Source organism: Eublepharis macularius, chromosome 3 (genome assembly GCF_028583425.1).
Source record: "Eublepharis macularius isolate TG4126 chromosome 3, MPM_Emac_v1.0, whole genome shotgun sequence".
NCBI classification, from domain to species: Eukaryota; Metazoa; Chordata; class Lepidosauria; order Squamata; family Eublepharidae; genus Eublepharis; species Eublepharis macularius.
Genome location: NC_072792.1, coordinates 37,160,838 through 37,182,674, shown reverse-complemented (window position 1 = coordinate 37,182,674; position 21,837 = coordinate 37,160,838). Strand labels below are relative to the sequence as shown.

The window sequence follows — 21,837 nt, the reverse complement described above, 5'->3', positions numbered from 1 at the left end:
TAAGCAGCTAGCAACCAGTCAGCAAAACAGGTTCCCTCTGCATGTTCTCAGAAGTTCACTACACACTGCAGCAAGGAATCCATAACACATAACAGATATGCTGGAGGCATATCTGACATGCTGGAGCTCAGCTAGTTGAAAAACGGCTGGAAAAGGGAGGGGATGCGGAGAAGCTCCAGGCAGAGGAAGGGATCAGCAGTCCTTTATTCTTTCTTGTTTGAAAATAGACCCTAATTTCTCCTGCTAGGCAGCTGTTCAGTGTGACCTGTGTTAGAATGGCAAATATCTAATCCCAATTTCAGGTTATTAAAACAGGGTCATATAAACATAGTAAAAAGAATAGGAGAGGTCTTAAAAACTGTGTTCATTTCATACTGTTCTTTCACACACTTCACCAGCGAGTTAACCAATGTTTTAAAAAGTGTATTTCACTCAACTGAATAATAAGTGCTAGTCCTAATAAGTGCTAGTCAGAGATCTGTCGTAAGAAAGGTATATCAGACCCTGCCAGCGCTGCAGTGTGGCTTGGCTTTACTTTTGATGATCAGATATCCAGCAGGAAGCATGTGCTTGACAGCAGATTTACTTTAGACAACATTCTGTGGCATCTTAAAATAGCACAAGAGGGTCTACAGATTGTGAGGTAGCATAACACAGTTTCCTGCCTCTCTCTCTTTCCTTTAGTTTGAGTCTAGCTGACTTTATTGTTCTTACAGTGAAGCCTCATGTAACAACCAACCAAAAATGAGATGATGGGGCTGAAACGCTGTAGAAGCTCATCACTTTCTCCAGCAGAGTAGCTCAGGAGTACATGCTGCATATTATTTACTGTAGTCAACATGACTCCAAAATGTGCAGGAGAGTTAACTAAGTAGTTACTCTGGCTGCCAGTGGAATTAATTTTCTCTTAACTATCAGAACTCACTTTGAATTTATTTATCATCATCAGTGGGATGGGGTGGGAAATGTCACTATTCCAGACTTGTTAATAACAACAACACCAACGTGCAACAATACCACCCTTCTGGACAGATTAGTCCCACACTCAAAGTGGTGAAGAAAGTCAGTGTTATTATTATCCCCACAATACAGCTGGGGAGCTGGGGCTGAGAGGAGTGGCTTACTCAAGGCCACCTGCAGAGTCCCTGCCATAGTGGGAGTCAAGCCAGCAGAGTGCTGATTCGCAGCCCAGCCACTTAACCACTGTGCTGCAGCAACTCTACAGCAGAGTTGCTATAAGCAGTTCTGTTTCAGTTGTGCACATGGGTATCTGATAGCGTGGGAGGAGAGAGAATCTATTTATGTCCATAAGTTTACATACACACAAGTATTAAGAGGATCTGGCTATAGATCAGCATGTATATTCTATACATACAGAATATTTCAGGTATTTAGTAAAGATGTAATATAAACCTGTGGCGAGGGTATCAGTTTTCCCTGATTATAATTTTGTTTATCATTGTAGTTAATTAATTAATTGTGTTAGAGTACAGGATCGTTCTGTGACTGAATTTGTTTCTTCTGTCTCTTTAAAGCTTCATAATGAAGACGATCCTTCAGAATCACCGGTGGTTGAACAACCATCCACCTCTACAGAAACTGCACCAGCTTCGCAAGCAGAGGCACCTTTATCTGAAGCAGATGCTTTACCTCCACCTTACTGTAGTATTGCTGTTGAAGCTGCTGCAACATCAGGTATTTCCTGTTGGTGACATAATCTGCTTGGTAATTTTTAGCATTTATAACCTTGATAGGTATTTTTAGCATTGATGGAGGAGTAAATGTGGCCCGAATCATCGTCTCAGCCAGAAGAGCATTGTGTTGCCATCTTCTTATGCCTGCTATCTTTGTCCTGTTTTAAAAGATGACCTGCAAAAATCTTTTGTGCAGGAGCTCAGGTGGCTTCTAGGGCTTGATATGCTTCATGGTGCTAGTCTTAAAATAGCATTCTTGATTTTCTTTGTACAGCGATACTAGCTTGCCTTTTTTGGTAATTGATATTCCTAGTGAAACTTAAGCCATAGTCTTGTCACCTGATTAAAGAAATCAGAGTTGATTAAAATCAACAGTTCAGAATTTGCATAGGATTGAAAGCAATTATTCTACAAAAAGGAGCATACTTTCTTTAGCTTGAGAAAATGCATACATGTGTCATAACTAGCACTATTTTACAAGAAGCAACCTCTCTTGAACGAGAAAGAAGGGGGAATGCTTTCTCAGATGCTCAGTAGGCATATCCTACAGGTGAAAGAGGCTTTGTTTGCAAATTGAGGTTTGAAATCCCACTTTGTTTTGACCCTCTGTGCACTTTGTCATGAGAACCGAAAGTCATCTAGAAGTAATTCTTAGATCACATGTATAAATGAAAATACAGACTTCCTTTATCTATACAAAGGCAACAATAAAATAAGCGTTCAAATGTTAGAAAATACACAAAGAAAGCAAACTCTGAAGAAAGCTATATTAATCACAAATGCTACTGTAGCTGGAAATTTTGGTGGTGTTTTTTCATTCTCATACTTCCCTCTGTTTTGTGTTGGTCAGCAGGTCTGTGATTCCTCGGAGCTCTTAACAAGTGAAGAATCATAGACCTGATGACTTGCACAAAGCACACTGTATGGAGAATGGAAAACCACCCATCAAAATTTCCAACTACAGTACACAATAGCGCTTCTGATGAATATAGCTCTCTTCAGAGCATTAAAGATTGTGATTCTGTGAATGATTGTTTGCCCTGTAAAAACTGAACCGCCGTGTCTTCTCTTGTAGAAATGGAATCGCCTAATGAATTTTACCCAGTGCCACCTCCATACAGTGTAGCTACCTCTCTTCCCACTTACGATGAAGCAGAAAAGGCCAAAGCTGCAGCAATGGCAGCTGTTGCAGCTGAAGCGGCAGCCCAAAGAGTGAGTGAGCAGTTTGTGCAAAGTAAAGCTACATAACTTTGTAATGTCTAGTTAAGACACGCTTCAGGATTTGTGTGTGGGCCACATGAAGATGTCATGACAAATCTCTGTTCATGAGAGGCACATTTGTGCTCCTTGTGAACAAACAGAGGTCTGTTGTGATGTCTGAATGTGGCCACTATCTAAGGATTCATGCTGTTTGTTAAGACATATTGGTTACCTAAAACAATAAGACTTGAGTTTGTTTTTAATAATCCGCCTGGATAGCGCCTTGAAAATAAAGTATGACCATCCAGCACTTTCTAGTAATTAAAATTGCTGCGCTGGACGGCTTTGAGGTTATCTCCATGCTGTATATATTTATCAGCCCTGGCCTATACAATGAGAGATCAGTCAAGTCACAAATTTGTGCTAGCCACATATTATGGTGAAGAGCAGGCCCAGTAAGTCTCCCTGCTTTTGCAGTTTGGGGCAGGCAGCAAAAACAGTTTTGAGTCCCTGGTGGACCACCGTATGTAGTAAGTAGTTTGTGTTTTGGTTGACGGGCTTGAAAGTTGTGACACCAGTGTTCAGCATATGTCACGGTGCTAAACTGCAGGCCCTTGACAGCTCAGGCCCCTAATAACTTGTACTGGAATGTAAATGGTAAAAATGTTTGTTCTTGCCATGTGCACAGCACACACCTAAAATCTGCTACTGGCACCTAAAAATAGTAGTGCTAGTCTCAGGCACTGGAGAAATTTCTTTCCAGCTTTGGTGATGGCCATTGTATGGTTTAAATAATTTCTGTGGCAGGACTTTTCCATTCTGGGGCATCCTCATACTGTTAAAAAAACACACTATTTTCATCTGAATGAAAGTCCATTTCAAGTATTAGGTTCTTAAGTGGGCTAATATTTGAAAAGTGAAAAAAAAGCATATATATATAGATCCTGTACTTTCAAGTAACAGTTGAATTGTAACCTTATCTTGACTAGTTCATTGCCTTTCAGCTTCCATTTCCTATCTGTAAAGGAGCTGTTGCATATTGCATAGTAATATCGAGACATTCAGGCCAGTATACAGTGTGGGATTTATGTTTAGAATTCCATTGGACAGTATTAGAAAACTCTTTAAATTTGTTATACAAATAATGCACCAGCTAGACAGCAAATGCTTAGGCATTACATATTTTTAAAAAAAGGATTTCTGAAACTTTATTTTAAGTTTCCCATATATAATAAATACAAATGGATTATTGTAATGCTCACTTTTTAATGTTTGGATATTTTAGGTTTGAGGTTTCTTTTCTAATTCACATTTAAACTAGTTTTAGATGAGTAGAAATGATGTTTGGATGTTTGTCATGTACTGAATGGCTTAACACTTCTTTAGCTCTTCTGTCTTATTTTTTTTACATGCTTAGCACGGCCAATTTAGGGAGTCTAGGAGTCTCTTTGATGAAATATTCCTGAGCCCACCTGAGGTATGCTAAAGTTCTACCAAGCTTAGATTTTGCCGTGAATTTCTTGGCTCGCAAAAACAAATGAGATCTTTGGTCACTTTCTGCTCTCAGTGAAACCATCAGATCCTAAAACGATATATCAAAGTCCTCATTTCTTTCTTAAAAAACGAATGACTTAGAAAAATTATTCTTTAAGCTTCATACTTGTGGAGATACATTTGAAAACACAAGGGCATTTTACCTGAAAGACATGGAACTATTTTCTCAGTAAGAGATGCCACCAAGTGCAATGCAGATCAAGGCCTCCCAATTCAGTAAGTTTTCAGAGTGGTTCTCATTGCTGCAACAAGTCTTAGGATTGGACAGCTGATATAATCTTCTCATGTTTGTGGGGTATATAAACCCCCATTTCTTTTGAAACAGAAACCTATGGCAGACGTGGTGGAAGGAAATTTTCTATTAGATGCAATATTTTTGTTAACTTTTTGGTTACAGACTATCCTCGTCGAGCCTGCTTTGTATTTTGCAGCTCTAATTTGAAAAAAAAAATTATGAACGCCATTGTATACATTGTCTAGCAAAGCCTAAGGTCTGTGGCAGTGCTCACAGTTTGGTGTAGGGGTTTACAGGTTGCATTAGTGTGGTGGTAGCACATTAGTGTGGTGGTAGAAGAGCCCCGTGGTGCAGAGTGGTAAGCGGCAGTACTGCAGTCCAAGCTCTGCTGTCATGACCTGAGTTCGATCCTGGCAGAAGCTGGGTTCAGGTACCCAGCCCAAGGATGACTCAGCCTTCCATCCTTCCGAGGTCAGTAAAATTAGTACCCATTTTCCTGGAGGTAAAATGTAGATGGCCGGGGAAGGCAATGGCAAACCACCCTGTAAAAAGTCTGCCAAGAAAACGTCGTGATGCGACGTCCCCCCCCATGGGTCAGTAATGACTCGGTGCTTGTGTAGGGGACTACCTTTAGCACTAGTTTACCTTTACTGTTACAGCTGCTGTTTTCTAAATACTGAAGAACATTATTGAAAGTAATTTGTAGCATGTGCTCATTCATGATCCAACCCCCTCCCAGAATATTAAACAAAAACATAAGTAATGGTAGAATATCATATATAAAAACAGGTACCTTTCATAATCTTATAATCATAAAAATACATATTGAAATGGATACAAAGCAGCTATATGTAGATTGTGCGGTGTTTTGCTGACTAAATAAAAGTCTTGCATAGATTTTACTTGTTCTGTAACAGGATCAGTGTTACAAGCTGCATTGTAAGGAGAGTCAGTGTTACAAGCTGAGCATGCAATGCAATTCTGGAAGTGCAAGGGCAGGGAAATACAAAATGTGATAGTGGGATGATAATATAGAAGCCAGTTTCCTGGGAATCTAAAGTTCTGCTTCTTTGAAAAAAATAAGAATCAAGTTTGTAGCCCTTACAGCTGCACAGACATGCTCATAAGCACGTGGGCAGTACATACTAAAATCGCAGAAGATGGAGAGGCAACTTAAAAACATTTTAGCAGCTGGAGTTGGGACTTCAGTGTCTTTATGCCTTTCATGATTATACAAGCCAAAGTAATTTATACAAAACGTTTTTTAAAAGTACAAATCATTCAATTGACATAATTTGTAAATAACTGTAAAAGTAACTTTTCTTGGCCTGGGATTTGTATTGCCTAGGTCCAGAATTCTCACTTCTTTAGCTTGAAGGACACACAGTCCTGGCTGTACACTCCTGAGCTTTAACACTCCTCAGACGAGTCTTAGAATGATGCCAGAATGAATCGTGTATTCCAGAATAGTAGACAGGGAGCTGATCTTTTACTGTTGTGAGGCTCCTCCCTCACTGGTGCCCTCCTCTGACGGTCTGCCATCCTGTCAGCTCCCCGGGTGGACGTCCCCCGGCCTCAGATGGGCAGGGAAGGAGATTGCACCACCTTCTCCTGCCCTGGATGTGACAGCACGCTCCAGCTGCCACTCCTTCACTTCCTCCTGGCCTTTACAGGAACCTGACTTTAAAGGCCTCTCCTTGCCCCACCTCCCGGGCCCCTCTCCCAATCTCCATCCAGCCTCCCTGACTGGCCCTGCTCCCAACCTATCTGATGGGAGGGCTGGGTAGACTCTGCAATTGTCTGGCCTCACCCACTCCATCCCAGCCTAGGGGGGCGGGGCATTTGGTCTGTTCTCTGCCTGGCTTGCCCCTGTTGCTTCTGGATCCTTCCCATTGGCTCCCTTGGCAGCTTGGGGCCTGTGCTTGCCTGGCTGGAGCTGCTGGCAGTCCCCTGTGGACCTGGCTGAGGTGGAGCTGCCTAGGCAACTACAGGACAAGAGTGAGTCAGCTGGGTGGTTGCAGGCTGTTCCCCAGGGTTGTGCCTGGGTGTCGGCTGCTGCTGGCCTAATGGTGGGTGAGGCCTGGGGCCCTGCAGAGTCCTCTGCAGCTGAGGCATTACCAGAGATGGTGTTGCAGGGCCTGAAGAAGAGCCCTGCTGCCACAGGGGAGGTGGACAGGAGGGGGCAGCATTGCCAGACAACTGTGAAACAGGGCAGCGGGGCTTCTCAGTAGCTACTCAAAAGGCCTGTGAAGGAATACTTCCATTTGTACCTTTTACTCATACTTTGTGTGCAAAGGATGGGAGAAACTCTCATGAATCAATGTATTGCAAGGCAGAGTACATCAGAGTTTGAAAACTGCTGAGAATTTTAATCCCCTGATGTCAGCATGCTCCACCTACTATACAGAGTAGTTCAGTTTCATGAATAACTGATCAGGCTGAAACAACCCACACATCTACCCATCGGTACCTGAGTTTAAGTGATGTTTCATTTTTAAACGTTGGAGGTTAAGAGCCAACTGCATTGAAAAAACACCATGTGTCTTCAAATTAAGGTACATATAAAATCAAATAGAAGCACAAAATCAAATGGGAGCAGGTGCCCCTGCTTTCTAGAGAAAGCACATATTCTCTGGGTCGGTTTGTATCGTTTTGCTGAGCCCATCCAGGTGCACACCTATCTTTTAAATTTTAGCCCTCTGAAACTATTTGCCTGTAAATACAGCATTTGTAATGCTGTAAGCAAATCCCCTCCCTGCCTCCCCCACAACACACTATAGGGCTTCAGTTTGGATAACATGGTATGCTTTTTAGTGTTCTAGCACCCTCTAGTGTCTGAAGAGTAACAACACACTTAGCTTGGAATGTTCCTTAGGAGCCTATTATGGAACTGCTCTGTCATTGGCCTTAATTTCCAGTATGGTTGCACATGTCAGTAGATTGTGCCTAAATGTTTTTAAAGCACAAGAAGTGGCAAAAAATTCAAATTATCTGTCTGAATATTTGAGAGAGAAATATATTTATAATCCTGCTGGGCTTCTATTGATTTAAATACTGCTTAGATGTAGTCCCAGTGTGTACCACCAGATTAAAAAGTAGCCCTTTCAAAAATCTGTTGGAGCCAAGGACTCTCTTACCTGGATGAAGTTCCTACTTAAAAAGAAATATTATTAGGATCTAGTTCATCTTACCCTTGCAGACTCAGTTAAGAGCCTAGGGTTTATACTGGATCTAGCGCTACTGCTAGAAAAACAAGTTAAAGCAGCTGCAAAACCCATTATTTTATACAAACTTAGTCTATCCTTAAGAGCCCCGTGGCGCAGAGTGGTAAGCTGCAGTACTGCAGCCCAAGCTCTGCTCATGACCTGAGTTCAACCCTGGCGGAAGCCGGGTTCAGGTAGCCGGCTCAAGGTTGACTCAGCCTTCCATCCTTCCAAGGTTGGTAAAATGAGTACCCAGTCTCCTGGGGGTAAAGTGTAGATGACTGGGGAAGGCAATGGCAAACCACCCTGTAAAAAATCTGCCAAGAAAACGTCATGATGTGACGTCCCCCCCATGGGTCAGTAATGACTCAGTGCTTGCACAGGAGACTACCTTTACCTTTACTAGTCTACCCTGGAAGGTGGTCCCCTACCTCGACATGGCCAGTCTGGCAACTTGAATCCATGCCTTGGTAACATCAGGACTTGACTACTGTAATGCATTGTGCATAGGTCTCTAATCTCCAGTTGGTGCAGAATGCTGCAGCTTGGTTATTATCAGGAGCTAGGAGGACCATGAATGTCACTCTCACTAGTAACAAAGCCTGTTGTGGGAAAAAATGCAACGGGCTCTAGAAAGGGGAGGGTGGGCAGTCGGGCATTGCCTCCTATTCTGCACCTGATTCTGGCCAGGTGAAGAGGGGGGTGGGCATTGCCGCCTGTTTTGCACTTGATCCCAGCTGGGTGAAGGGGAGTGGGCATTGCCACTTGCTCCGCTTCTGATCCCGGCTGGGTGAAGGGGGGAGTGGATATTGCTTCCTGCTCCGCGCCTAATCCCAGCCAGGTGAAGTTGGGGGTGGGCATTGCCACCTGCTTTGCTCCTGATCCCAGCTGAGTAAAAGGGGGTGGGCATTGGCAACTGCCCTGCTCCTGATCCCAGCTGGGTGATGGCGGGGGGTAGGCATTGCCACCTTCAGTGCTCCTGATCCCAGCTGGGTGAAGGCGGAGGGTGGGCATCACCACCTGCTCTGTGCCTGATCCCAGCTGGGTGAAGGCGGTGGGCGGGCATTGCCACCTGCTCCACTCCTGATCCCAGCTGGGTGATGGCAGTGGGCAGGTATTGTCACCTGCTTTGTGCCTGATCCCAACCTGGGCTTTCCGCTGTGGCGTGTTCTCTGGAAGGATGGGCTGCCTCATCTGGGCTTCCCTCCATGGCAGCGCCATCTGGAGGCGCACCAGGAAGTGAGTTATCAGGAACATGATTACTCTTTTATATTGTAGGATTCTGCAGTCACTCCATTAGCTAACTATCAGGTACCATGATCAATTCAATGTATTGGCTACCACATACAAAGCTCTTCTCGGCCTTGGTCCATCTTATCTATGGGACCACCTCTCTCCCTGTGTTCCACCACGGCAACTTCGCTCGTCTGAATAGGACCTTCTGCAGGTGCCACCATGCACATGGGCAAAATCAACAGCTACTCGTACACATGTGTTCTCTGTGGTGGCCCCCACCTTATGGAACATCCTCCTAGAGGAGATCAGGAAAGCTCCCACTCTCTTGGCTTTCCACAACTATGAAAAATGGATTCAGGAGGGTTGTTTTTTTTTAACTCAGATAGGAGGTATTGTCGAAGGCTTTCACGGCCGGAGAACGATGGTTGTTGTGGGTTTTCCGGGCTGTATTGCCGTGGTCTTGGCATTGTAGTTCCTGACGTTTCGCCAGCAGCTGTGGCTGGCGTCTTCAGAGGTCTTTTGGTGCTACACCTCTGAAGACGCCAGCCACAGCTGCTGGCGAAATGTCAGGAACTACAATGCCAAGACCACGGCAATACAGCCCGGAAAACCCACAACAACCATCAGATAGAAGGGTTATACTGTAAAGAAACAGTTTAAAAATAGATGCATAAATTAAAGGGATAGGAACTATAGGTTTTACTACTACGTACTGTCTGTTAATGTAAGTATAATTCTACTGGATGGTTTCTGTGTTTAATATGTCAGTCTTAGAATTGCTCTTGTTAGTTTTAAATTTCTACAAATTTACTTTTATAGACCCTATTACATTGTTTATTGAAAAGTCTTTGAAATTGACTGTACTGACTCACACTATGTAATCTACCTGGAGTCTCAGTGAGAAAGGCAGGCCATAAATAATGTAAATAATAAAATAAATAATAATAAATAATCTGATTAGGACTATGGTAACCCTGTTTCAGATTCCCTTCTAGGCACATGACATGAATAAAATCTGACAGCTTGGTTATAACTTAAATATTTATTTATTTGCAATATTTATCTGGCGTTTCTTCCAGAAAAGACCCAGGGTGACTCAGAAACCCACCCCCAAACCCAGTAAAATAATACCATAAAACAACAGAAATAAATTCATGAGGCAGCTGGTTCTGAAGGATGAGGCTGCCAAAATGAGCCTGATTGGGAACTTTTGCTTTCCTTGGAGTGATGGGTAGCATACCAACAAAATAGGGACTCGGACGGTCACGACCTCTTGCTGTCATTTAAGCATCCCAAAGAAGCAAAACCGCTGCAGGCGTGGAGGGCTTACCCCTGCTGAGGTCCCTATCCAATGGGGAGACTGTGGAAACAGGCCAGCCTCCACAGCAGTCGGTGAGCCTTCTGCCCTGTGCGCCAGACAAGAGGTACAAATGAACAGTACAGTTGTAAACAATCTCGCGCTCTCCTAAGCCCATTGACTTCAGTGGAGTTAGAAGGATGTAACTGTGCTTAGGATGGTGCTGTAAGCAGGGCATAAGTGCTTCAGGCTGAACTTCTCACTCTCATCAGTTGATGCCTGGGACCCACTGCAATTGAATCCATGACTATTTGGGGGCCCAAGGCACAGTCGGGAAGTACCACGTACAGCAACTCTGACCCAGACTCACTGGTCTGGGTCCGGCAGGTATCTGAATGGAAGACCACTTGGGAGTCCTCCTCTACCCCATGATCTCCCCAGAGAAAAGGCCAAGGTATAAACGGCACGTGCAGCCAGTCTTTCCAGCTGCAAGGCAGCCTTGAGTAATTGCCTTTGTGAGTCTTGGACGGATTTGAACTTCCTGCATTTTGCTTGGTTCTAACTACCCACCTTGCTTGAGATTAGTTGCGTGAATTATGAAACAGCCATTCCTTTGCAGGTTTTGTAAAGATTGATGTGGCTACAGAGACTGTTCTGCTCTCTGTAAGAAGGTTGGGTCTGGGCTCCTCTGGAGTAAGGCCTCAGGCTTGGCTGACTAGGCTTGGAAGTGTAGACTGGAGCTTGGAGCACAGGGCCTGCGCCTAGTTGATCCAGCAGTGCGGCCTGGGAGTTGGTCTGGCTCAGCTGCACCTGGTGGCGGGTGTTGAGGCTCCTAATACTGAGATGTACATTGGCCAGGATCCTGCAAAGCAGTACTACTGTCAGAGCTGGTTCTGGACCCAGGCTGCGTGCTGCCAGTCTGGCACTTCGCCTCCTTTGCTCTGTCTCAGCCCTGGCCTTCCGCTGATGCCATTCTTGCAGAGTGGGAGCAGGTCCTGGGGGGGGGGGGGGGGCTATGGTCCTGGTTTCTTGTCCTGCCTGGTTGAGCCTACTGGCTATCTCAGAGGCCAGTGGCGAGGTCTCCCTTGCAGGCTCTGGCAGGGTGACCTCTGGTGCTGCTGGAGTGTGGTCAGCAGGCGCTGCTGCAGCATCAGGCCCTCCCCACTCCTCCTGGTCCTCCTGGTTCCCTGGCCTTGGCTCCTCCTCTTAGCCTCCGAGTCAGAGTCACTGGGCCAGTCAGAGGAGGTCATGACACTGGCCATATTTAAACAGCTGTTCCAGTAACTTTACACAGGTGCTCAGGTGCTGTTCTGTCCTCTGACAGAACAGCTTTTCTATCAGCAGAGAAAAGGCGGGAGAATTCTGCTAATTCCCATCACTTGCTGTAGAGCAGACTTTCAGTTTTCTACTCACACTGTTTCCTTTGGGTCCACTGAGCCACTGAAGCTATAGTTTCAGGGGATAGAAGGCCACAGTGAGGGAGGGGGCAGAGGAGTTGCCTTCCTCTGGTGCAGCTTTGCATGTACTGTTCGTGATCCAAGCCATTAAAGCTTCCAGAGGGACAACTGTATTGGTTGGGGTTTTTGTATTTTTGTCACCTAGTACAGAACTTTGTTGGCCACTGTCCACTTACAACATTTTAAATCTACCTTTGTGTAAATTTTGGCAAAACTGGATTTGCTGATAAATACCAGTAATCACTGAACTCTTCTACAATCAAGTAGTTTAAGTAGTAGAAGTGAGTTATGTATCTTTATGTTTGTGCAGTAACTTTGCTTTATGTTGCTTAACCCTGTAGCTCATGAGATCCTTATTGTTGTAGTATTATACATGGTGTATTAAGTAAATTGTCATCACCCTAAAGGAAGAAGAATATCCCCCAAGGGATGACTTCAGCGACGCAGACCAGCTTCGTGTGGGCAATGATGGCATCTTCATGTTGGCCTTTTTCAGTAAGTAATATTTTGCTGTCTAAACTACATTAGTTTAAGGTATGTGCGGCTGGGTGCTTAATGGAAGTAGGACTGCAAGAAGGTTTAATTGCAGTCTTGCAATCTAATGGAACTAGGAGACATGATAGCCTAAATGCCTGTGGATGTATTCTGTTAACGGACACTTTCCTCTAAGACACATGCATTAGAAGGCTCCTTGAGGCACCGGAAATCCCCATTAATGGAATTGATTTGGGGGACCCGGTCTGATATTGCTCTCACAACCAGAAAATAATAATAATCTCACACTATGTAATCCGTCTTGAGTCTCAGTGAGAAAGGCAGACTATAAATAAATAAATAGCACTTACTAGAGTACTACTTACTAGAGTAAAAGGCAATATGCTGAAGTTTTGTTTTCTTCTGAAGGATGCTCGTGCAACAGGAAACCATTGTTTGATAGAGCTTTGCAGGGAGTTGGTCTCTTCAGAAAGTTTCCATGTGTGATGTAGGTGATTCCAGTCACCTGTTTGTCACATCCCCACTTCATAATTTAAACACTTCAGAATAAGGGAAGAGAATATGAAGGAGCTTAGAGACATTTCGTTGATGTTAAAACATTGTTCACTGATAATGCATTCACCTCCATGAACTGAACTTGTTCAACGACGTTTTCATTTACCTTCTCTTCCATTGTTAGGTGATGTAAAAGTGATTATCTACATTCTCAAATATAAGCAGGCCATTCGTTCAGTGGTGTGATCTGATAAAGGAGTTTGGGTTACCGGTTCTTGACCCTTAAGAGTGGCATTGATTGAGAGAATGTCTTAATAAAACTTCTTCCCCCTTTTCCTGTACTGCCTTTGCTAAAACTCACGCTTCTCATTCCCCAAAGGCACCTTCCACGTTTATATACTGGCAGTCATAAATTCTTCATCATAAACTGTAACTTTAAAAAAAGACCTTTTGATGCTCCTGCGTTCCATAACATTCAAGTTGCTAATAGTGGACTAGTACTGGCAAGCGTTTGTTGTAAAGGGCATAGAGAGAGCTTATGTCTTCCGTTGTTCATAGATGGTATGAGTGTTGCTTCTTGTGTAAGAGGCCTGAATTTAGGAAACTCGTGTGGCGAACTGGTGAATTCTATTTCTGCCGAAGGAGATGCTCATGAAGGCTGTGAGGGCAATGCTGGTTTTAGGAAGGCCGGCCAGATGGCAGTGTTGCAGATGTCTGTATTGAGCCTTAGGTAAACTAAAGTTCCTTGCTGACTTAGCTCTACCTGCCTTTCTTGATTTTTGCCTCATCCCTTTTACACCAGTTTTCATTCTCCCCCACTCCTCCAGCTTTGGGCCATTTGATTGAAATAATTAGATACCTTGTTAATAGCATGCATTATTGAAGCTGCAGTGTTCTCAAACTCGTTTAATTTCTCTTCTGTCACTGGTTTGAATCCCCACTCTGCCATAGCAGCTTGCTGGGTGGATTTGGGCCAGTCACATACTCTCAGCCTAACCTACCTCATAGGGTTGTTGTGAGGATAAATGGAGGAGAGGAGAACTATGCAAGCTGCTTTGGGTCCCCATTGGAGAGAAAGGTGAGGTATAAATGAAGTAAATAAATGGTTTGCCCTTTCATTCAGTGCAGATACTGATAGTAGACATTGCCTGTTGTCCTACAGAGATACATGATAGAAAAGATATTTGAGATTTGCAGGAAAAGGGTTTTAAAAAATAAAGAACAGCTTCTAATGCACATGTATGTTGCTGATTGTATTTAGGATGGGATACATGGCACTTTCTTGCACCCTAGCCTGACAGACAATTTGTTGGGTGCCCACAGTGAGGCATCCTTCTTCCCCAGCAGATAAGTACTATGATGAGATCATCTCATTTTGAATCTGCAGCAGTGAAATCACTGTATTTCCAAGTCAAGCACACTGTCCATGGACTGAGAGCACTTTTATTCCTTGTTTCTGAGCTGTTGGATTGGTGTTTGAACTTGCGTCGTCGCAGAGTTAATGGCCATGGTCCGTTTGTGATACATGGTTGCCATCTTGTGACAGATGTCTGTATTGCAACAGCTGGTGTTTAATGTTCGAGTCATGTGGTGCATAAGGCATTTTGCAAGTATTCGTGTATATATATGTGTGTGTGTGACTTTCTTTGGCCAGCAGAGTGGCCTGTTACTTACCAGCCAAGCATGGTCTACTAGCTGTATATTAATATTGCCAAGTGATTCACAATTTTTGTTTTTACAGTACCAGGAAACAGAAATTGGAGATTTATTGAGCCCCTAGTGGAGCATCTGGCATGACTGTTTTCTTAGGTTTATGCGATCCAGGTGTAAATGATGAAATATTCTTAGAAAAATAAAATTAAATAGACAATACTGATATTTGCGGGGAGGGAGAAATATTGGTTAAATTGATACAAAATAGCACTTACTGCTGCTGAATTCTTCTATCAAAGTAGAAGTTTAGAATGGGGTGAATTGCCTTTTCTAGACAAGAGGAAAGTTTGTGTATCTGCTTTAGTATGATGTAGAAAGCCTGCAGCTTTTCCAGATATTTAGGATATTTTTCTGGCAGTGTTTTGAGCAAAGCTTGGGCAGGTAGAAATGCAGTGAAAGTACCCTGGGACAGCTGGCATCTTGGTGAACTTGCCCTCTGTTGTTTGACCCTTGGCCAAATTGATTCACTTCATTTGGGAAACATGGTCTTCATTTGGGAAACATGGTCATATTTATGTTGCTTTTGGAATGGCAATGGATATATTGGCCCTGTAGGCAGAACTGACTTATCAAACATTTGGAAGTTCAAGTAACCTAAAATGCAGATGATAAGATAGGATTTCTATCATTCTTCCTTCCCAAACCTCAAATGATTAATAACTAAAGACAAAACAATAAACTTCGGTGTGTATTATAGAAATACTGAAAACATTGAACAGTTCTGTTGGTAAGGCTGATTTTCTAAAAGCCCATTAAAAAAAGAGAAAGCTCAACTGGCCAAGATAGCTTATGAAATTATGGCAATATGAGGCAAATTTTGAAATTATATCAGTTTCTATTCTGTGATGCCTGGTCAGGCTGAGTCTGACAAAAAAGAAAAATGGAAGAGTTTATGAGTTATAAGAATTCTGCCTATAGAATTTAACTCTGCTTTCTACACGTGGTAATTTGACTCACCGTGTATTGTTAGTTTCTTACTTGGAAGCACATTATTTGAATTATATTATTGCAGGGAATCAACAAATCCTGGGTGCCTCCATGTGTGGAAATTTTAATTGTGTCACTTGCCTAATATTTTCAGCAGTTGTTTATTGTGCTTCTTGGAGATTTTGCAGTAGAAGTAAGGGTGTGCAGCGGGAAAAGATTTGGTATTTCGAATTTACCCGAAGCGGGAAAACGATCCAGAATACCCAGATCCAGGTATTCGGAAATCGCTTCCGTATGCTTCAAAATGATTCGGAGCATACCGAAGACCTCCCCCCCTTGAGCCTCCCTTCCCCCAATCCTACTTACCAGCAGCAGGTCTTCTGCCACTGCTGCTGCAGCCAGCAAGGCAGCAGGGAAGGCTGCAGCCAGTGCCTCTGCCGCCTGCGCCACCGCGCTGCCCACACCGCTGCAGAAGCCTCTGTGGCGGCTGGCAGGGTGGCAGCGAGCACTGGTGATGCCTGTGCTGCCGCCGAGGCTTCTGCAGTGGCTGCCAGGGCAGCAGTGAATGCCAGTGCCTGCGCCATCGCCACAAAACTGCCCCAGGTAAGTGGGGCTTTCCGAAGCAATCTGAATTGCTTCGGAAAGCTTTGATTCATTATTTCCGAATCAGGGCCGTCGTACTGGCCCTGATTCGGAAATACTGAATCTTTACAAATTGGGCTCGGTTCAGGGTTTTTTTCTGAACCGGGAACCTGAAGCGCACACCCCTAAGTAGAAGTACAAAGCTTACTTTAAGAGCAGGACAGAGGTTAACTTTTTGTTGTGGTGACAACCAGGGTCTCCCCATGTTTATGTATATACTACAGTACTTTTTTTTTTTTTAAAAGATGACAAGAAATTGTGTAGAGTTTAGAATTAGGCTTTGTGTTAGCAATAATTAGAAATTGTGGTCATTAACATATAAAATCCCTGAAGTTTTGAAAAATAAGTCTGACTCCTTAAATTTTTGGGGTAGCTCATAAAGCTAAAGAAAATTTATAAAGGCCTATATTATACAATTTTTTAAATTGTACCTAGCTTTTTTTCCAATTCTTATGAAGAAGCAATGACATTTTTAAAAACTAAAATAAAAGTATTGGAGGTCACTTAAAAAAAAGAGTTTAAATGTAGTTTAATAACTATTTGCATAGACAAGGACATATTTGTATTAAGAACTGGTTGAAATTTAGTAATGTTTCGCAATGTTCTGTAAGTTATAAATTGTTAATAATAAAAATTTAATTTTTTTTAAAAAAAGAGTTCCATCTATATCCCTTATGAATATCTCTAACAGTTCAATCCTAAGGAGAGTTCCTCTAGTCTAAACCCTTTGAAATCAATGCGCTTAGACTGGAGTAACTTTCCTTAAGATTGCACTATAAATGTATGAAGTTTTAAGTAGGTGTAAAAAAAATGAATAGGAGTTTTCAGAGCTGTAATTAAATCCCTGCCCCACACTCCAGAATCAGAGCATGGCTTTGTTGGCGACCAAGGTATGCTCTCCTAAAATCTAACAAATCGCATACAATCTCGTTTTCTCTCTCTCTCAGACTGGTTAAGCTATATTTAGTCATGATTCAAACAAAAGTTCTGCACTTTGAAGTCTCACTGAGTTGAATGGAAGATTAAAGGATCAGCAATTAACATGGACATTTTGTTTGATTAGAGATGGGCTATCTGTCCTTTCTTTTCCTTCCTCTTTCCTGGTAGTTCTTCTGCTATCTCCTTTATCAGTAGCAAGGTTTTTCTGCTGTGTTTCATAGCAGAAGTAATTTGCACGACAAGTTGGTTCAGTATAATGGGCATGTACTAGCTAAAATGAAGCACTTTTAAATTCCTTAACATGAAACCACATGCTTAAATCTCTCCATATTATTATCAGAGACGCTCAGAAGTGCTTTGGCTGAATCCAGTCCCAAGTGATTTGATAAGTATGCTTCTGTTGACAGGACACTTCATTCATGGGGTGATAAAACTGTTTCCTATGGTGAAGCTAGGATGTGATACTTGCAGTTAGCAAGTGATATGCCCGGCTGTGTGAATTACTTCACAGTGACTGTTGAAAGTGAGAAATGGAATCCTGTCCCTTTGGGTATTAGAACACTGCTTACCTTAATGCCCTCATTCATTTGGGGCTCTTGTTATATGAGATGTGTGGAAGTAGCTATGTTATTAACAACAAAGATCTTTATGTCCAGGGTTTCCCCCCCCCCCCCCTTCTGTATATAGAGTTAAATATTGGTCACATCAGAGTCTTATCCACTGCAGGTACATCAAGACTGTTTGCTAGGCCTTGGATATCTCTCTGTTTTACCACAATTCAGCAATACTTTCCAAGGAGAGTGAGCTACTCACACCATAGTGAGATTCCTATTTAAGTTGTCTCATTTTTCATGTTCACTGATGGAAAAACCTGAAGTTTGGAAGACCTTTCTTCGATGCTAGTTTGAGAATGTTTAAAATAACATCGAATAAACACTGTACACACAATACAACTGAGCCTTAACAAAGGATGCCTTCTCTTATTTCAGTGGCTTTCATTTTCAACTGGATTGGGTTTTGCTTATCGTTCTGCATAACTAACACCATAGCAGGAAGATACGGCGCTATCTGTGGATTTGGGCTGTCGCTCATCAAATGGATTCTTATTGTTCGAGTGAGTAGTTTGGCACTGGCTTTTTAAAAAACTTTTGGGTTTGGGTAAAATGAGGTTCCTTAGAGTGTGCTCGAACTGTACATTCTTGAATGCAAGGGTGGTTTGGCCCTCTAATTGACAAACCTGGAGGGCCACTGGTGGTCAGGAGCAAGCCAAGCAGCCTCTGCTGTGCTTTCAGCACCATGGGGTGCACTCGGACCAGACTTGGATTCTGGCACTGGTGGCACTCGTTGCCATCATTGCCACGGCCTGGGCTTATGCTGAGAGGACCCTGTAGCTCCACCAGAACCACAGGGGCCACTTGGCTCGGCTTGCCCCCAGCTATTAACATCCCAGTCTTCTCCTGCTTGAATGTTATGAGACTGCTAGAGTATTATTTCTCCTCTGGCAAAAGATTGACATGTGGGAGAGGGAAGTTCATTGTAGTTTAATGCAATAAAATTTGAATGTCATGTTTTGCTCTTTCAGCTAGCACAAGAACCTCTGCTGTACAATTAATATGTTTTCTTTCTTTAGTTATCTTTGTGGTTGCCAAAGTATGGCGTAGCCTTGGATGACTTGGTGTACTTGTAGGAGAAGTTATACATTGAGGTTTTGTCTAATTATCAGGCAACACCTGCACATCCAAATGCAGTGGCAGGGTTGTTTGTTTTTTGAGTTATAAGCACCTTCTTTTTCAGTCACTGGAAGGTTTGTAGCTGGCCTTTATGCCCTATGTTGTCCAAATCTTATTGGAGTGGAGTGTGTGTGTGGGGTGGTGGAGGTGGTGGTCTACTAGTCCGAAGGATAAAATAAAAAAAGCCTATTTGCCAAGCTTCATTATTACACTTGGCTGCTGTCAACAACAGAGAACAGGAAGGAGGAAGTAGCAGGCCAAGCACATCAGAAGGAAAACTGAAGAAAGACTAAAAGTGAGGCAAAATCAATCCTGGAAGCATAAAATAGAGAATCTTACTGCTCAGGCCGGTGGATGAACCTGCCCTGGAAGATTTTATAGGAGCCATGCAGTGGTTAAAAGAGTTGTGTGTGTGTGTGAGTGTGTGTGTGTGTGTGTGTGTGTGTGAGAGAGAGAGAGAGAGAGAGCTGCTGGTATGCCTGGTTTTGTTGTTTACTCGGTTGGCCTAAGTGCTGTGGTCAGATCCCCATGTTAGGACCGCTGCAAGTTGGAGTCACTGCCCCTCCTGTGTTCTGTAGTCACAAAAACAGAAAGAGAGGTGGGGCTCCACAAGCATAAGAGGCAATCACAAGAGTAATGAACTCCTGGGCCAGTAAGTGGAAACAGGAGACGGATGTTCTGTAGGGCTACCAATCTGATTAATGTGCGGTGCTATTAAAGAAGCTTTGTCTGTTGGACAGGTACGCTGGTAAAACTTTTTTGAGCAAATATCTTGAGCTACCAGGCTAAAAAAAAAAATGAAAATGCCCCAAGAAATACTGTAAATTACCGGTGTGCAAACTTATTATTCTGCTATTTAATCCTTTATCAGACGTGGGGCCCATGTTGTGTATTAATGTAAACGTAACATAATACATTACTTTCCCCAGGTGTACCAGCCGTTTGTTGGTATAAAATAACCCAGAATTGACTGACGTGTTGAGCCAACCATAGTGGCATAGAGAAGAGAATGATGAAGCAGTTTGACTACATTGTTTTGGGTCCCCAAGTTGCAGCGAGGCTCTGTGGTTTTGGAAGCACAAGTCTATATCTGTGCTGAGTTCTTGGAGACATTTTATTAGCCTTTTTTTTTATCAGTGAAGCATGCAGTCTGTCTGCTCAAGGCAAGATACCTGTCTCCAAAATCATCACGCCCTGCTCTCCAGCTGCCTGTTCAGATTCCCACATCACAGAGAGGACAAAACTGTCTGCCATGGTCACTAACAGGGAACGACTGAATTGGCTCTTCAAGGTTCATTTAGCCGCCTTCAGCTCTCTGCTGGGAACTGAATGCAGGACCATCTAGTTTGAAAATGAAAAGAGTTTAATGAATCGGGAGTCTTTATGAGACCGGTATTCCTTGCAGCGATTATCAGTAGGGGGTATACAGAAGGTCAAAAGCTCTCCTTTCGTGGGGTCAGGCAAACATCCCCATCTGATAAGATTAAACTAATGTGACTTTTGGTGTTAATATCGAAAGCAGCAGGCTGCTGTAATGTGTTTGGGATAGCAGACTGGGGGGCGGGGGCAGAAACCCCAACAAGGCATTCATTATAATGGTGAATGTCAGACGATTCTAAGGAGTAGATGCTTGTGTATGCTTTTTAACAGGTTGGCTGAAACTAAACTGAAGTAAACTCTTCCATTCTAATGCTCCCCAGAGTATTGCTTTTCCAAATTGCATTCACCATGCTTTCTTCTGTATTTTGTACTGGCTTTTTTGTACTAGCTTAAATGTGCACTTGCTTTATCTGTAATCTAAGATATACATGTTTTGATGCATTTTTCCTCCCCTTTCCTCCAGTTCTCAGATTATTTTACTGGCTATTTCAATGGACAGTACTGGCTTTGGTGGATATTTCTTGTGCTTGGTAAGTCCTACTCCAGAATTTCAATTTTGATACTAAGTTTAGTGCAATAACTGAATAGGAAATTCCAAACTTGTATTTTAAAAGACTAAGAGTAAACTTCCACCTCAGTGGTAAGTTTGTATGGATGAAAGAAGGATCACAGATAGAACATAATTTTATTCACTTGTTTCATATATTTATTTACAGTGAATGGCCAAAATTGGTTGAATGACCAGCGGCTCAGAGACATGCCTATGAATGTTGACCATTACCTAGCAAAATAGGTGTTTGGTTCAGTTATTCATACCTTGGCTTCCACATACACATGACAGATTGCAGAGTGACATGAATGAAACACACAGGTCCCTGCTGAAATTGCAAATGTAGTGGGTTGGAGAGATGGAGGGAAGGAAGAGCCACAGTTACCTATACTCAATCAATCAATCAATCAATCAATCAATCAATCAATCAATCAATCAATCAATCAATCAATCAATCAATCAATCAGAGGTTTATTACAGTCGCAAGACCAGCCAAGTTAAGTACATAAACAAAAGGCTAACAACACATCAGTTCAAGTAGTTTTGAAAAGAAGCGTTTTATACATTTAGCTGCAAGCCATCAGTTGTGCACCTGAAATCAGTTCTCAAGGTAGAAAAGTGTAAACAGCAAGATACTTGACTCTACATTTTAAAAACCCCTAAAATACCTAGGACTAAAAGTATTCTCCCATATGTTTGCTTCAAAAGTCTTAGTAAATCTTATTTCATTTCCCCCCTGTCTCACTTTGATATTCTATATTTTACCATTTTACCATTTTTTATTTCAAGATCAGAAAAATAAAGTTCTCTGTTTATACACTTGTAGGCTTTCTGAACATTTTTTACTACGTTCCTGCTGTTTTTGAATTGATCTCGTTGTGTATAAAATGCGTCACCCCAGCCACACTAAGATCATTCCTATATAAAGGCTTGAAGTTAAAAGGTGCAAGCCTGTATTTATGATTGGAAGTCATTTCTGGCAACGCCGTTAGACAAACCTTGAATGATTGTGAATGCTGGTGCGTCTGTCGCTTTGCATCCGCCTTAGAAATGCACCATGTGTTAATCATTCTTCACTGTGGCAAGGGGA

General features: G+C 42.7%; 1 protein-coding gene across 2 annotated transcripts in view; it reads left to right on the top strand.

Annotated features, from left to right (window-relative positions):
- NDFIP2 (Nedd4 family interacting protein 2) overlaps positions 1 to 21,837 on the top strand; it is a 48,123-nt gene that overhangs the window by 17,414 nt on the left and 8,872 nt on the right. The window contains exons 2-7 of one of the 2 annotated variants that reach the window (XM_054973514.1): positions 1,536 to 1,695; positions 2,770 to 2,906; positions 4,312 to 4,371; positions 12,284 to 12,371; positions 18,077 to 18,201; positions 20,661 to 20,727. In XM_054973514.1, the coding sequence (XP_054829489.1) occupies positions 1,536 to 1,695; positions 2,770 to 2,906; positions 4,312 to 4,371; positions 12,284 to 12,371; positions 18,077 to 18,201; positions 20,661 to 20,727 (637 nt within the window). The remainder of the gene's footprint in view (positions 1 to 1,535; positions 1,696 to 2,769; positions 2,907 to 4,311; positions 4,372 to 12,283; positions 12,372 to 18,076; positions 18,202 to 20,660; positions 20,728 to 21,837) is intronic. The other variant, XM_054973513.1, reaches the window with a different exon arrangement.